Source organism: Trachurus trachurus (genome assembly GCF_905171665.1).
Source record: "Trachurus trachurus genome assembly, chromosome: 11".
In the NCBI taxonomy this organism is placed as follows: Eukaryota; Metazoa; Chordata; class Actinopteri; order Carangiformes; family Carangidae; genus Trachurus; species Trachurus trachurus.
This window is the reverse complement of record NC_139904.1, coordinates 5,071,909-5,087,841: the sequence shown is the minus strand read 5'-3', so window position 1 is coordinate 5,087,841 and position 15,933 is coordinate 5,071,909. Positions and strand designations below refer to the sequence as shown.

The window sequence follows — 15,933 nt, the reverse complement described above, 5'->3', positions numbered from 1 at the left end:
CTGTTTCAAAGTAAAAGCACAAATTCTATCGTCATGGTTTTCTGTATGTAAAGGGCAACAGGTGTTTTATTTTGTGAAAGTAACTGGAAGTGAATTCGTCTGAACAAAATTGTAAACAGCTGGTATTTAGACAAATTAACGACACACTGCTGATCTAAACGGCTACTTTCTCGCCTAAACATGTTTGAAATGTTGATAAAGTGATATATTTACAGAGTTTAGAGCTAAAATGAAACCAGCTTCTGACTGCTGAGGGTAAGAGGCAGGCTAACACTACCCATACACTTCCAGTGTTTGAGCTAAGCTAATTATGGGCAATACGGCTCTATCTCCCTTGTTACTGCACGCACAGTGGAAAGGATGGTGTCTATCTGCTGGTCATGAACTCGGGAGTGAGGCAAGACACGAAAAAAAAAGTTGGCGTATCCCTTTACCGTTGACTCAGGTGTGTTGATACCTGATGCTCCGACTCACTTGTGTCTGTGTCTGTGCCGCGGTGTCGTTGGTATGAGACGTTTAGCGGACGTGGGATTTTTGGCTCCAACACAACTTTAAACCAACAAAACATCCTCATGAGGATTCTGGGTCAGAGCTTCAGTTTGGCATCAGACGACGTCCTGAAATCTAATTTAGACACAAACTGCATCAAGACCAACGGCTGCATCTGTAACAACACAACACATTTAACACTTCAACACATTTTAAAAGATCTGGGGCCATATTATATTATAATATATCTGTTCTATATATTATACTGCATGTTTTAGATTATTTCCCAGTGTATATGTTCAGTATTATTTTTATAGATTATTGTCAAAATATAGTTGAATATAAACTCCCATTGGCCATTGAACTATTCACTGAGGTATTGCTAAAATATTTCTATATGGTCGTTCCTATGGACTTGGACGTGACGTTGTCTAGTTCAGTTTACAGCTAACAGTCTGGGTCAATGATTGATAACAGCTTTCAGCGAAGAATTACTTTACTCATAAATCGACTCAGTGTTTTTAGGAGTGATTCTAAGAAGTTTGACCCCTGATTCTGGATCAGCTGAGCTAACGGCGCTCTGAGCCGTCAGCTAACAGCAGGAGGACCATTGAGCATCAGCAGCAGAACAAAGGTTCAGTGATCACATCGTCCTGAAGCATCTTGTCCTGTATGTGAAGGTGCTGATGTCAAACAGCTGAGCAGGACGATCAGATGTTTGATGCCAGCGACACGTCAGCTGCTGGCGACGCTGCTGCAGCTTCAGCTCCGTGACAGAAACAACCACTGATCCACATTTATGTCTGTAAAAGCAGAGGAATGATGTCATCTAGCAGCAGGAAACAGCTTCACCTGCAGCCTGAGGAGCAGCTGGAAGGGGAAAATATCATCTGACAACTGACCTCAGGTCAGTTTACACCGAGATTCTTCACAGTTCACAGTTCAGTCTGATCTGAGCCAAGAACAGATGGTTCAATCAGCTGTGACCAGAGGCCGAGGAGGAGGACGCCAGAGGAAACAGAAACAGAACGGATAGAACGGATAGAACAGACTTCAAGCTTCAAGTACAAAGAACATTTCCGTGTCCAAGCGCCGGCAGTTACAAGTTGGCAGAACCAGTGAATCTATAACCTCTCTCTTCCATGACACATCTCTGAGTGTAAAAAAAGGGATTGAATTCATTTAATTCAAACAGAGTAGAGAGTGTATATAGCTGCTTAACTGGTTCAACTCTGGTGCCTCCACAGAAATCAGAGCCACGCTCCCCATCCAGGAGGAGCTGCTCCCGTCTCTGCTGCTGCTACAGTTATAAACGGACCTGAACATTAAAACCTGGTCCGACAGCGGCGTTGAACACTGGACCCAACATGGTCCCTCTGATTAGAGACAATTCTCAGTCTAAACTCGGCTGAAAAAAGAAAAAGGAAGCCGTCTTTGCCGTATTCGCCGTAATCGCTGTGACCGGCAACTACGTTTTGACGGCGATGTTTTGTAGCCGAGCAGCTACTTGTTAAGTGTACATCGATTAGCAGATAAACAAACTTAATACGTATCGATAACGTCTCTGTATATATACATTCATGAATATGTCTGGTTTTCATTGTTTGTCATGGCACCATGACGATGCCGTAGGCGACTTTGTTGTGTTTGTGATGGACCCGATAACGCCGGTCGACCCAGAAATAAAGTTGTGACGTCAGGAATTAACAACGGGATCGGGATTATGGTGAGAGGAGGATCCGACTAAATGTTGACCTTTAATATTGATCCCTGATTGCTAAACTAAGCTAAGTGTCCGTGCCGCTGTCCTCGCTCCGTCTCAGTCCGGTCGCTCCGGTCCTGAAATCTCTCCTGATTAGGACTCATTCAGACTGATGTTGATTCAGAGCGAGCCAAAGCAAAAACCAATCTCCCCCCTCATGTTACTGTAATCTGCAGCATGTGACCCCCCCCCCACCCCCCGATGACGGAGCGGTGCTGGAACCTGCAGCCTGCACCAGACCAGAGAGGATTTAGAGGGAAACACAGCAGCGGCTCTGGGACATGTTTTATATTCCCACTGGTAAATCCTCTCCGACTCATTACAGGTCTAATCTCCACGGAGACGGACCAGGTGCCTCGTCCTCTAATGGAATTGGTTCCTGCTCTAAGTGATTGGAACAACAACTGTCCCGTCCTCATGAACCAGATCAGGAGCAAAGGACTCGTCCTCGCCAGCAGAACTCACCTTCCCTCAACCAGAGCTCCAGCAGCTGGTTGACAGGAATATTGATTATTGATTATCCTGAGTTCAGAGCTGCGTGTGTGTGTGTGTGGACCTGTCAGGTGTTAGACACACACAGCTGTGTGGAACAGGCAATACAGATGTTAATGATGAGGCCACACACACACACACACACACACACACACACACTGAGGCTATATGTTTACATGGAAACAAACGTTGCGTTCTCACTTTTTATTCTACGTGTAGACGAGTGTTTCTGGGGGAAATTTGCATATGGTGACGCAAAAGTTTGTGGAATCAGACACGTTTGTTGTTATTGTCCTGTTGGCGCCTGTGACCCACACAGAAAGAACCTATAGGTTTTAATATAGGTTTGAATATATAAAATTGGCCGTTTTCATATATACGCATATATGCATATAATGCGTAAACTGCATATAGGTTTCATATATGCGCATATATCCTCATGAGGATATATAGGATATATACTATATATATGCGCATATATGAAACCTATATGCGCATATATGTTAATATATATGCTATGACAGCATTTCCATAAACATCTAACAATACTATGTATACGGCTGACTTATTGTGACGACAAATAGTACAAAGTGTTAATAAAAGGATTATTACAGGAGCTTCTATTACTGTTTACAACCGGGGCAGCCATCTTTAAATGTCAACTCGGGGGTTGTGTGGATCGTCCGACTTTCGGGGATCGTTCCAGTTGAAAGTTCCGACTCGGAGCTCGGAAATCCCGACTTCCGAGTACAACTGGAACGCACCATCAGTATCTGTCATCAATTAATCAAAACGTGTTGGTTCACACACAAAGTTTAAATTGATTATTTAAAATGTAAGTAAACCAGTGGATCGATCTTTATCAACTAACTCAAAGGTCAAAGGTCAGTGTGACCTCATGGATGGTTCATGCACAAACAGGAAGTGAGTGGAACTAGATTGAGTGGCGGAGGGATACGACCTGGAGGAGGCGGTGCCTGAGGTTCCTCCACCAATCAGTGGTTTGATGTGCAGATGATGTCACAGTGTGGGAAGAGTTAACCCTAATATGCCGATTGATCACTGCGACACACACACACACACACACACACACACACACACACACACACACACACACACACACACACACACACACACACACACACACACACACACACACACACACACTCCCCATGAGGAGGATTTATGAGTCTCAGTCTGGTGGTGCCTTTGTTTTGGTTTTTGGGAGGGTGTGTGTGTTGGTATGTCTGTGTGTGTGTGTCTGTTTACAGAGAAGGAAGCTGTGTGTGTGTTTGGGGGGGTGGACCATCTGCTGGGACAGCTGGGGGGTGCGGGGGGGGGGTAGGCTCTTTACTTTAAAGTAGTTTGTGAGTTTTCAATGGAGACGCTGCTGCAGAGACAAACTACAGCTAATATAGGTCATAAAGACTGTATGGAGATTATATACTGTATATATAGACAATATATAGGTAATATGTGATATATAGGTAATATATAGACAATATATAGGTGATATTATGTGATATATATGTAAGATATGTATAGTTTCACTCTGTTTAACACAAACATTTCATGATCAACCCCATCAGTTCATTTCAAACTGATCAATAATCAATGCTATAGTTGAGTCACAGCTGAGTCTCCCTGGTCACAGTGATGTCAGCGTGATGTCACCGTGATGTCACAGTGAAAGTCTTCTCCTCTTCTTCTTCTTGTCTAAACCAGCTCTTCGCTCATGACTATGTAATGAGCTGAGTTTCATTAATAGCTTCTGGGTCAACCCCCCCCCCCCCCCCCCCCCCCCCCCCCCCCCCCTCCACACCAGGAGGAAAATAAACCTGATTTCATTAACTCACAGCAGATCTGAGTCTTGTGATGTCCTGCCCCCCCCCCCACACACACACACACACACAGAGACAGTGACCTGTTGCCATAGAGACGTGCTGACCTTCCTCTCCGACCTTGTCGTCGTCGTCGTCGTTCGCCTCTTTTTTTTTAAATTCACTTTTTAGGTCGTGACGTCGTCGTCGGACTGAAATAACTCTTGAGTCTCTGCTGCCTCGTCCTACATCTCTACATCTACCCCCCCCCCAGACCGTCCCCCCCACCCCCCCTCTCTCCTGGTCCTGGTGCTGAGGGTCACATCTGATGGTATGGACGGTAACCGTGGTAACCAGGGTCAATGTTAAACAGGAAGTTAACCCGTGAGACGTTCACTGACCTGGTTTTAAAGTTTCTCCTCTTGTTTATGGAGCGAAGCTGCTGCAGCACAGAGTGTGAGTGTGTGTGTGTGTGTGTGTGTGTGTGTGTGTGTGTGTAGGTGTGTGTGTGTGTGTAGGTGTGTGTGTGTGTGTGTGTGTGTGTGTGTGTGTGTGTGTGTGTGTGTGTGTGTGGAGAAGAAGCTGCAGCTCCGTCAGTGAAACGTCTTTAATCAGAGACGACGTGTTTGTTCCTCACAGCGGCTGCTGATGTGATTTACACACAATGGGACACACACACACACATGCACAAACACACACACAAACAAACACACACACACACAAACACACACATGCACAAACACACACACAAACACGCTGCTCAGCTGCAAACACAACAGCACATAATTCTCCATAATGCAGAGACACCAGAGGCCTGAGTTCACATCGGATTAACAGCAGCGGGTGTGTGTGTGTGTGTGTGTGTGTGTAGGTGTAGGTGTGTGTGTGTGTGGTTCTTCCTGCTGCTTCCTCCCAGTTCTGTTGCAGCTTCATCTGAAATAAAATAGGAAATCATCTGAGTCCTGCAGAACGTCGGCCATCTTGAACCCCCCCCCCAGCCACAGTGTTGCCATGGTTACAGCTCATTGATTGATTGACAGGTCAGTGACTCTGTGTGTGTTGTTAACCCCCCCCCCCCCCCCCCTCCCTCCTCTCTGTGGGGTCAGTGGGTTTCTGTGTCAGACAGCTGGGGGGGGGAAACACCTGTCGAAGTGTTAATAACACACATAGTGAGACAGCATCAAGTGACACACACACACACCTACACACACACAGATACACACACACACAGACTCGGTGAATAAACGATAATAATTTATTTATTTATTTGTTTGTTCTTCTTCTTCAACGTACAAAAATATCTCTGGTTTCTCTCTGAGCAACAAAAACTATCTGGTTGTTTCTTCTTTAACGTCGTTCAGATTCTTCTACAGTATAAACCCCCCCCCCCCCCCCCCCCCTCCCCTCTCAGTTTGCGGGGACCAGCAGGATGAATCCGTCTCGACTCTTCTTGAAGTCGGCGACAGTCTGACCCGGTTTGGTTTCCACGGCGACGCTCTTGGGCTTCCCTCTCATGTGGATCTGAAGAGTCGGACGACAGACCTGGACCGGGATCGGGACCTTCCTGATCCTGGAGCAGACACACAACACACAACACACAACACACAACATGATCATTTTTGGAGAAATTATGAGATTATAATGGGTGTGTATTGCACGGAATGTTCGTGTCAGAGTGTGTGACATCATCGGTTAGAGTGGGAGAAGTTGTCTGAAATCGTATGAAACTTTTCTCTTTCCACGCTCCTCCCGGACACAATTTTCACTCTACACACGTGATTTTTTCCTAATTTGTAGACAAACTTGTTCTGTGTCTCACAATGATATCAAAATATCAGAGAGACTTACAGAATTTGAATTGTCAGCCTCTAAGTGCGACCACGTCTGTCTCTGCTCCTCATTGACTCCAATACAAAGATTTTCTGAGAGAAGCAGAACGGACCGATGTTTTAAAATCGCACGTTTCTGCAAAATATTTACTGTAGAAACACCAAAATCACACCAAATCGTTCAGGAAGTCCTTACAGCGATGATGGTCTGGGTTTTTTCTGATAGGAGTTACCGTTTTGTCACAGTAAACCTAAATGTGAGACCAGTGCAGAGGCAGAAAATTGCTCTTTTTCTCCACGTTTCTGTCTGCCTCAGCCTATCGTCATTGGCAACCACCTCAAGTTGCCGTGGTAACCTCTGAGCCTCAGGCCAGAGCTCATTAAGGTTCATAAACAATCCACCTGGAGCTCGTTAAAATGTTTATAAACAATCCACCTGGAGCCACACACACACACCAAAACACACAGGTAACATACACATGTGTGCGAATGCGCGCACTCCTCTCCCATACACAGGTAACTTTTTTTAAGTATATTTTTTTGGCTTTTTTGCCTTTATTTGATAGCCATAGTATAGATAGACAGGAAAGGGGGAGGCAGAGAGAGGGGGAATGATCTGCAGGAAAGGTCTGCCCGACGCGGGATTCGAACCGGGGACGCCTGCGTTGAGGACTGTAGCCTCTACATGGGGCGGCCGCTTTAACCACTGCGCCACGCACCGCCCCCCACACACAGGTAACTTCATGTGATTAAAGAGATACACACACACACACAGGTAACCTAATGTGGTTACAGCTCCTCCATATCAGTGCTTATAGAAAGATGATTATGTGTCTGTCTGATCAGCTCTGTCTTCACCTTAAAGTCCCACTCCCGCGACCCTTTTCGGCCATTTTAAAACCAGCTCATTAGCCATGCACATTAGCAATGCACCTCCGGGGGGTGGGCGGAGACTGCGCTGTTTTGCACCCGCCCAGCCACCTCCTCGCACCCCACCCCCCGGTTGCTGACAGCTGGACATTGTACAACTACAGATTCAGCGTGTTTAGCGCAAAACTACACACTGGGATTCAATCCCAGACTGGAACATAGTCCTTGCTTACAGTGCAAGCTGCTCTACCAGGTGAGCTATACTTGCTATACCATGACAGTTACACCGAGCTGTGAAGCCTTTCACCTCTGAGCCAGATGCAGAGCGGGGCGGGAGCTTGTAGCACTAGTGCCCTCCCCTGGAGCTGTGACACCCTCAACTCCAGTCTCCCTGAAACTGCCAGTTTGCGTCAGCCATTGGTTCACAGCAGTTTGAAGGCAGAAAAACTCAGAAATGCAATTTTGCACTTCCTTTTCTGCTGATATGTCCTCTAACACAAGAAAAATGCCACAGGAACATGTGAAAAGCTCAAAAAACACGATTTTCACGGGAGTGGGTCTTTAAGATCGTGGGTGTTGATTCCCATGTCTACAGAGATGGTATACCCGGCAGTAGCCCCCCCGTGGTCCTATCAAAATTTCCCAGAGGAAATTTTCTAGTAAACTCGACTGTACTGTACCCACCTCCACTCTACTGTACTCTACTATTGCTGTGTAACGCTGGAGGAGCCTCAGTCAGTGGTAAGTCAGTGTAACATCTCATCTATAAACAGAGTTTGTCTCTATAACTGAAGTAAAAATGTGTTTTAGTTGTGTTAGCTGAGGAGAACTGTTGTTGTTGTTGTTGTAGTAGTAGTAGTAGTAGTTGTGTACTGACCGTGTGAAGTGGTCAACCAGGGCTCCCACCAGTTCTCCCACCCGGTCCTGGTTGGGGCTCAGCTGTCCTCGCTGCAGACACAGCAGGACGTCGTCTTCACAGGACGTGTGCAGCGCCACCATCTGGTCCACGCCAGACGTCACACTCACTCCGCTCAGCTGTAACACACACACACACACACACACACACACACACACACACACACACACACACACACACACACACACACACACACACACACACACACATCAGTATTGTGATGATAATACCAGTGAAACGTCCTGTTATCTGGATGCTATTACTGCTAAAGCTAACCATGCTAACAGTCAGCTTCAGGCTACACACACACACACACACACACACACACACACACACACACACACACACACACATACAGACACACACAGACACACATTGAGTGGCGTTCAGGGTCGCCTACTGGACGGAGCAGCAGTGTAAATTAATTTGCAGAGCGGAGCAGAGAGGAATGAGGTCGACGTATGATTTAATATAAAGAGTCAGGATCAAAGACCACACATGAGTGGAGCAGAGGATTAATACTGTGGGGGGGGGGGGGTGAATGAAGCAGAGGAAACAGCATCACAGTGACGGAGCTCAGAGACAGGACGGTTGGAGGTGAGTCACATGAGGGGGCGGAGCCAGAGGAGAAGGAGGAGGGGGGGCGGAGTCAGGGTGGACTAAGCCTCTTACGGCCCCCAGAACACAACACACAACACACAGGTTAATCCAGCAGAGACAATGGAGCAGGACGTCCTCTTCCCCCCCCGCCAGCCCCCCCCTCCACCCCCCAGCACAGAGGTCACCTGACCGTAACCCACGGTGACAATACGGCTGGACAAGAGGAGCAGTTCAGCAATATCTTTAAACATTGTCTTAGGTTTTGTATTCAGAATATGTTAAAATAAATGATTCCAGTTCTAACCTGAGAAGACCACTATTATCTGAGAAACCAAAGACTAGTGATGTTCGATACCACAAATTTTCTTTCCGATCCCATACTGAGTAAAATTCATCACACAATCAATCACACAATCGTACAAAATATGTGAAAATGGTGTTTCAAACACTAAAAAAAGAACATATTGTAAAATAATAAAACCATTAAACCAAAATATTATTTATAATTTTCCCACAGATATCTGTCTTCGCTGTTTGTGGAGCTGAAATAGCTCCACACATGACTGCGCCATTGACTGACTGTTGAGTGAGCAGCGGGTTACGCATTACGCACTTACCCAGGCGGAAGAAAAAGTAGTTCCTAAAAACTGCATGTCATTTAGACAAGGTCTCAATAGTTTAGTTACTTTCCACCATGTTCCTGTTAATGATATGCATGTATGAAGTATCAAAAGTATCGATATTTTCATTTGAGAATCGATTTTTGAGCACACAGACCTGGTATCGGAAGTATCGATATTTCAGTATCGATCCGCACATCACTACCAAAGACTCAAACTACTGTAAAAAAACAAAACAAAAAAAAAACACTGTCTTTCTGTTAGAGGGGTGAACATCTGGAATAATTGTCCTGAAAATATTACATTCTGCTGTACTCTAGTCAACTTTAAAAGACTTTATAAGAACAACATCATTTCTTGTTACAGTAAAAGGGGGTAGGGGTATATAAGTTTGGCTTCAACCTACACTACACCCTTTAAGCTTGATATACCAAAATAAATAAATAAATTCATGTTGGTTTTACGTCATTTGAAATGAAATTTGAACCATTTTTAACAAAAGTCAGACAAATGTCAACCACAAATGAATGATATTAAATATTTTATCCACCTACAGTGAATTTAATTCTGAAAACATTAAATTAAAACGGAGCAGGACTGACCCTAAAAACATGGCGTTGCTGTAAAGGTGGATTACACGTGTTTCACATCTGAGTCCAGATTTATTTTGATTTTTATGGAAGAAATATTGATATTAAAGGGACAATTCAACATTTAGTCAGATTCTCCTCTCACCATAATCCCTATAGTCACAGCAGTAGGGATCTCCTGAAATCCCTCCGCCCAGCAGCCATGTCTGGAATGTAGTTCCGGCTGCATTTCCCTCTAAAACAACTCTGTCTGGTAACGTTGTGTTATTATCTCATAGCGTGGTGAATGTACAGGTCACAACTTGTCCACCAGAGCGTTTTGGAGTTGTTGGATTGTGTATTTGATGAGTTTGATGAGGGAAACCAAGAAATCCCATGAGCCTCCGTAGTGTAGCTCTGAGCAGCTCACGGCTCTGCTCCGCCGTTCTAAAAATAGCTTGCACCGACAATTAAAGGTAACAAACCTACTGCTATGACTATAGGGATTATGGCATTGGGCCAGTTTGACAAAATGTTGGCGTATCCCTTTAAAAGCAGTGTGAACACAGGGAAGCTCTGACACAGCTGCTCACTGGTCACTGATCCAGAGTCAGAGGGATCGATCAGTTCATCTGCTCATCCATCATCACACACACACGTGACTTCACTGTGTGTGTGTGTTTCATCCAGTCGACTGGAGGGAAACCGGTGAAGTGTTACAGAACTCATCGGGCTCATCGGGTTCATCCAGAGTCTCGGTGCTTTTCATGTTCAACACACAGAGATCAGCTGTGTGTGTGTTTACATCCTCCTCATCATCAGCTGTTTGTCTGTCACATGCATCGGCCTCAGTTTGAAGCTGCACACTGACAGTCACATGTCTTCACACTGCACACACACTGACACACACACACACCTTAAAGGACAATTCCGGGCAAATTCAACTCGGGGCTGTGTGTTCCTAACATTTTAGGTCCAAAAGAAGGAATCTGAAGATTTTCAGTTTAAAGGGATAGTTCACCCAAAATGCAAATTGCACTCATTATCTACTCACCCTCATATGGACTAAGGGCTGGGAGAAGTTTCAGAGTCCTCCGTGCCTTCTCTGAGTTACAGCGGGGCTCCGTGCAGCACTGCATGTCCATATGATGGTTGAGAACGGAGCTCACTTTTCTAAAAACCTCCATAGTGCTCGTCTGTAATGTCCCTCTTGTATTGAAGCCCCAACATATAAATAAGTCTATATTTCAAGCTTGTTTGTAGTGGAAGCTCCCAGTGTCTCAGTTGACTGCTTTGCCTGTGTCTGTGCAAATCTCGCGCAATTTGCAGTTCACGGCTCCGCAAATCGTGCGAGATTCCCGCAGAGCAACACTGGGAGCTTCCGCTACAAACAAGCTTAAAATATAGACTTGTTTAATTTTTTTCTGAACAATTTCTCATGTCGGGGCTTCAATACAAGAGGGACATTACAGACGAGCAGTATGGAGGTATTTGGATGTTTTTTGGTGTGTCTTTTTGGACGAAGAGATTAACTCAGAAAAGGAACGGAGGACTCTGAAAATTCTCACAGCTCTTAGTTGACATTAGGGTGAGTTGATAATAAGTGACATTTCAATTTTGAGTGAACTATCAATCCGCTCCCATTCATCGTTGCCGTGGCGATGCGGGGACAGACACAACTACCGCAAAACAGGAGCAATTAAACTGAAAACCTTCAGATTCCTTCTTTTAGGCCTAAAATGTTAGGAACATACAGCCCTGAGTTGAATTTGCTCGGAATCGTCCTTTAAGCGAGCAGGTTAAACACAGATGTGATGGACTGTGTCTCCTCCAGCCTCCAGGGAAACTCTGATCCACTTTCTAACATCAGACTGAGCCAGGGACACACACACACACACACACACACACACACTCTGGACTGTAAGTTTTATTCCTCTCATACTTCTCTCACTTACTGATGGAGGCAGTGAACCAGGTCAAACATGATGGAAGGTGTGTGTGTGTGTGTGTGTGTGTGTGTGTGTGTGTGTGTGTGTGTGTGTGTGTGTGTGTGTGTGTGTGTGTGTGTGTGTGTGTGTGTGTGTGTGTGTGTGTGTGTGTGTGTGTGTGTGTGTGTGTGTGTGTGTGTGTGTGACAGCTGGGTGAAGTGAGACTGACCCAGATAGTGTGCGGTGAGGAAGAGGAGCGGTGAGGAAGAGGAGCAGTGAACAGAGCAGCTGTGTTTCCTCCATGTGAGGCTGCAGCTCACAAACAAACATCATCATTAACAGACTGAGTCTCATTCATCCTCAAATAGTTCAAACACACACTGAGCTGCTCTACTGTACTATATACTCTTATTATACTGGTATTATACTGTACTATATACTCTTATTATACTGTACTATATACTCTTATTATACTGGTATTATACTGTACTATATACTCTTATTAGGGCCACAGGGAAATCACACAGAGCACTGGCCCCTACAGTTATTTGTAGGGGCCAGTGCTCGGGGCGACGCAAACTGCGAAAAATTTTGCATTGAAGTCAATGGGACGGCCGAAAAAAAATAGCGAAAAAGAAGTTTTACAAACGTCTACTGCTCAGGCATACTTTCACCTAGAGACTTCATTTGAACTTTAAACAGTAGACACAAGTCTTGTGTATTGGTGTATTAATCCACATTTTGATAGGTCAAATAGTTTTTGATCAATCCCTGATCAATGACCATGATCATTTTTGGAGAAATGATGAGATTATAATGGGTGTGTATTGCACGGAATGTTCGTGTGAGTGCGTGACATCATCGGTTAGAGTGGGAGAAGTTGTCTGAAATCTTCTGAAACTTTTCTCTTTCCACACTCCTCCCGGCTACAATTTACACTCTACACACATGATTTTTTCCTAATTTGTAGACAAACTTGTTCTGTCTCTCACCGTGTGCTCAAAATATCTGAGAGACTTACAGAATTTGAATTATCAGCCTCTGAGTGCAACCACGTCTGTCTCTGCTCCTCATTGACTCCAATACAAAGATTTTCTGAGAGAAGCAGAACGGACCCCTGTTTTAAACTCGCAAGTGTCTCCAAAATATTTACTGTAGAAACACCAAATCGTACCAAATCGTTCAGGAAGTCCTTACAGTGACGATGGTCTGTGTTTTTTTTCTGATAGGAGTTACCGTTTTGTCACAGTAAGCCTAAATCGAGACCAGAGCAGAGGCAGAAAATCGCTCTTTTTCTCCACGTTTCTGTCTGCCTCAGCCTGGGGGGCCTCTATCGTCATTGGCAACCACCTCAAGTTGCCGTGGTAACCTCTGAGCCTCAGGCCAGAGCTCGTTAAGGTTTATAAACAATCCACCTGGTGCTCGTTAACATGTTTATAAACACACACAGGTAGCTTCATGTGGTTACAGTTACACACACACCAAAACACACAGGTAACATACACATGTGCGCACTCCTCTCCCACACACACAAGCACACACAGGTAACTTCAAAGAGATACACAGACACACACACACACACACACACACACACAGATACACACAGGTAACCTAATGTGGTTACAGCTCCTCCATATCAGAGCTCAGTGAAAGATGATCATGTGTCTGTCTGATCAGCTCTGTCTTGACCTTAAGATCGTGGGTTTGATTCCCATGTTGACACAGATGGTATGCCCAGTAGCCCCCCCAAGGTCCTATCAAAATTTCCCAGAGGAAATTTCCTAGTTATACTCTTATTATACTCTTATTATATTGTACTATAAACTCTTATTATACTGTACTATGTACTCTTATTATACTGGTATTATACTATACTATATACTCTTATTATACTCTTATACTTTACTATATACTCTTATCATACTGTACTATATACTCTTATTATACTGGTATTATACTGTTGTTATACAGTATAATATATGTACATGACATAAACAATGTGAAGCACAGAGAACATTGTAATTATAAAGTTAATCTGTTATTACACTGTTATAACACAGGATGTGTTGAGCTACACTGAGGTTGTGAAAATGAAATTCTTTACATGAGATTTATTGTTGATGAACAAATGAAATGTTGTTTAAAGGGATAGTTCAACATTTTGTAAAATTGGCCCATAACTATCCCTTTAAAGCTGAATGAAAATATGTGTGTGTCCTCACCGTGTCCAGAGGAAGCCTCTTCAGGACCTTGAACTGTTTCTTGGGCTCTAGTTTGTAGATGAACTTGTCAGTGATGAAGAGGCCGCGGTCGGAACTTTTATTGAACCTGTTCACCTGAGACAAACAAACAAACAAACAAACAAACAGACAAACAGGCTGAGGGTCAGTGGATCTGTTTTATTATTATTGATTCATTAGAGGATCAGAGGGAACTCATCTGAGCTTCATGTTGATGTTGATGTCACAGCTCAGTGAGTTTCCTGTCAAAGGTCAGTGATGGAGGAACAGCGTTATAAATAAACACTGTTACTAACGGAGATACTTTTATCAGTAAAGTTACTGTTTCCTCCGTTATAACTCTGTTACTGACGTCCAGACACATAATAACAACACACATGTTAAAGTGTAGTTAAAGTTATAAACACATTAGCTTCAGTTCATCAACTGGTTGGAAAACACATGTTTATCAGGAACTAACCGACTCACTACAGGCGGAGGGATACTGAGTGAGCCGGTTAGTTCCTGATTTAACATATTTGAGCAGTTTATTAAAAAAGGGACACAATAGTTACTTTTACTGGTATTTAATTACTTTTGTAATGTAGTAACTTTACTTCTGTACATTACATTTTATTTGCTATTTTACTATTTTATTATGTATAGTTTGTTCTTTATATTCTTATCCTATATGTTGTTATCATCACTGTGTGTAATGCTGCTGCTGCACTGTCATTTCCCAGCTTGGGATCAATAAAATCTATCTATCTATCTATCTATCTATCTATCTATCTATCTATCTATCTATCTATCTATCTATCTATCTATCTATCTATCTATCTCAGTTACTTTTTGGGGAGAGTAACTAGTTCCCTTAGTACAGTATGGTGTGTTGAGGTGTTTGTGTTTGTGTTTGTGTACCTTCCTGCAGAAGCCGGAGAAGATGACCTGAGAGAACTCGTCCTTGTTCCTCAGCTCCTTGGAGACACGGACGAAGGCGGCGCTGGTCTGAGGACAGTCCCTCACCTGCGGGGGGAGGGGGGGGGGGGGGGCACAGGAGGGTAGAGGGGGGGGTTATCGTTACGTGAGCTCTGATTGGTCGACTTGTCTCTCCACTTCCTGGTCAGACTCCTCCAGGTCCTGGTTCAGACTCTGTGCACGTTTCATCATCTCCTCTCTGGGTCTTTGTGCCGTTAAGCACCGTCACGTGAAGCTCTGGGTCACGGGGGGGGGGGGGCTCTGGACTGGGTCACAGCGGCGCGTGTGTGTGTGTGTGTCACAGCCTTCAGGGGGGTGGGGGGCATTCAGCTTTCAGGCCTCAGATTAACAGTGAATGAGCCTCATTAGAAGAAGCAGCGTTCACAGTCACGCTGCTGTTTACAGCTGTTTACTGTGACCTCATCACGTGCTGCACATACGTTCAAACACACACACACACACACACACACACACACACACACACACACACACACACACACACACACACACAACGCTGATGAACTTTTTAGTTTATATGAAGCACTGAAGTCCTGTTAGTGTACTGTAACTATACTGCTACTATACAATTAATATAATGTTAGTATATTGTTAATATACTGTAACTATACTATTACTACAGTGTTAAAGCAGAAGTAAGCAGAATATTTGTGTTAATGTAAGTCTTAAATAGTTATATCTTCCGACAGCAATCACTTATATAGAGTGTTTGGTCTGAAACACGGGTCTGTCAGTCACTCTGCTCTGCTGTAAGCCGAGGAGAAAACTTTCCTCGTGTCCTACAACCTTTATCCAATGAGGAGAGAGAACGGCATAAAGGGGC

At 44.3% G+C, this 15,933-nt stretch overlaps 1 protein-coding gene across 1 annotated transcript in view; it reads right to left on the bottom strand.

The window, feature by feature from the left end:
• Positions 1-5,970: 5,970 nt before the first annotated feature.
• The window catches only part of myo1g (myosin IG), a gene marked incomplete at its 3' end in the record, with an annotated part of 43,078 nt that continues 33,115 nt past the window's right edge, over positions 5,971-15,933 (bottom strand). The window contains exons 19-22 of the mRNA XM_083981639.1: positions 15,036-15,140; positions 14,118-14,231; positions 8,140-8,297; positions 5,971-6,133 (exon numbers count right to left, since the gene is read on the bottom strand). Of these exons, the coding sequence (XP_083837765.1) occupies positions 5,971-6,133; positions 8,140-8,297; positions 14,118-14,231; positions 15,036-15,140 (540 nt within the window). The remainder of the gene's footprint in view (positions 6,134-8,139; positions 8,298-14,117; positions 14,232-15,035; positions 15,141-15,933) is intronic.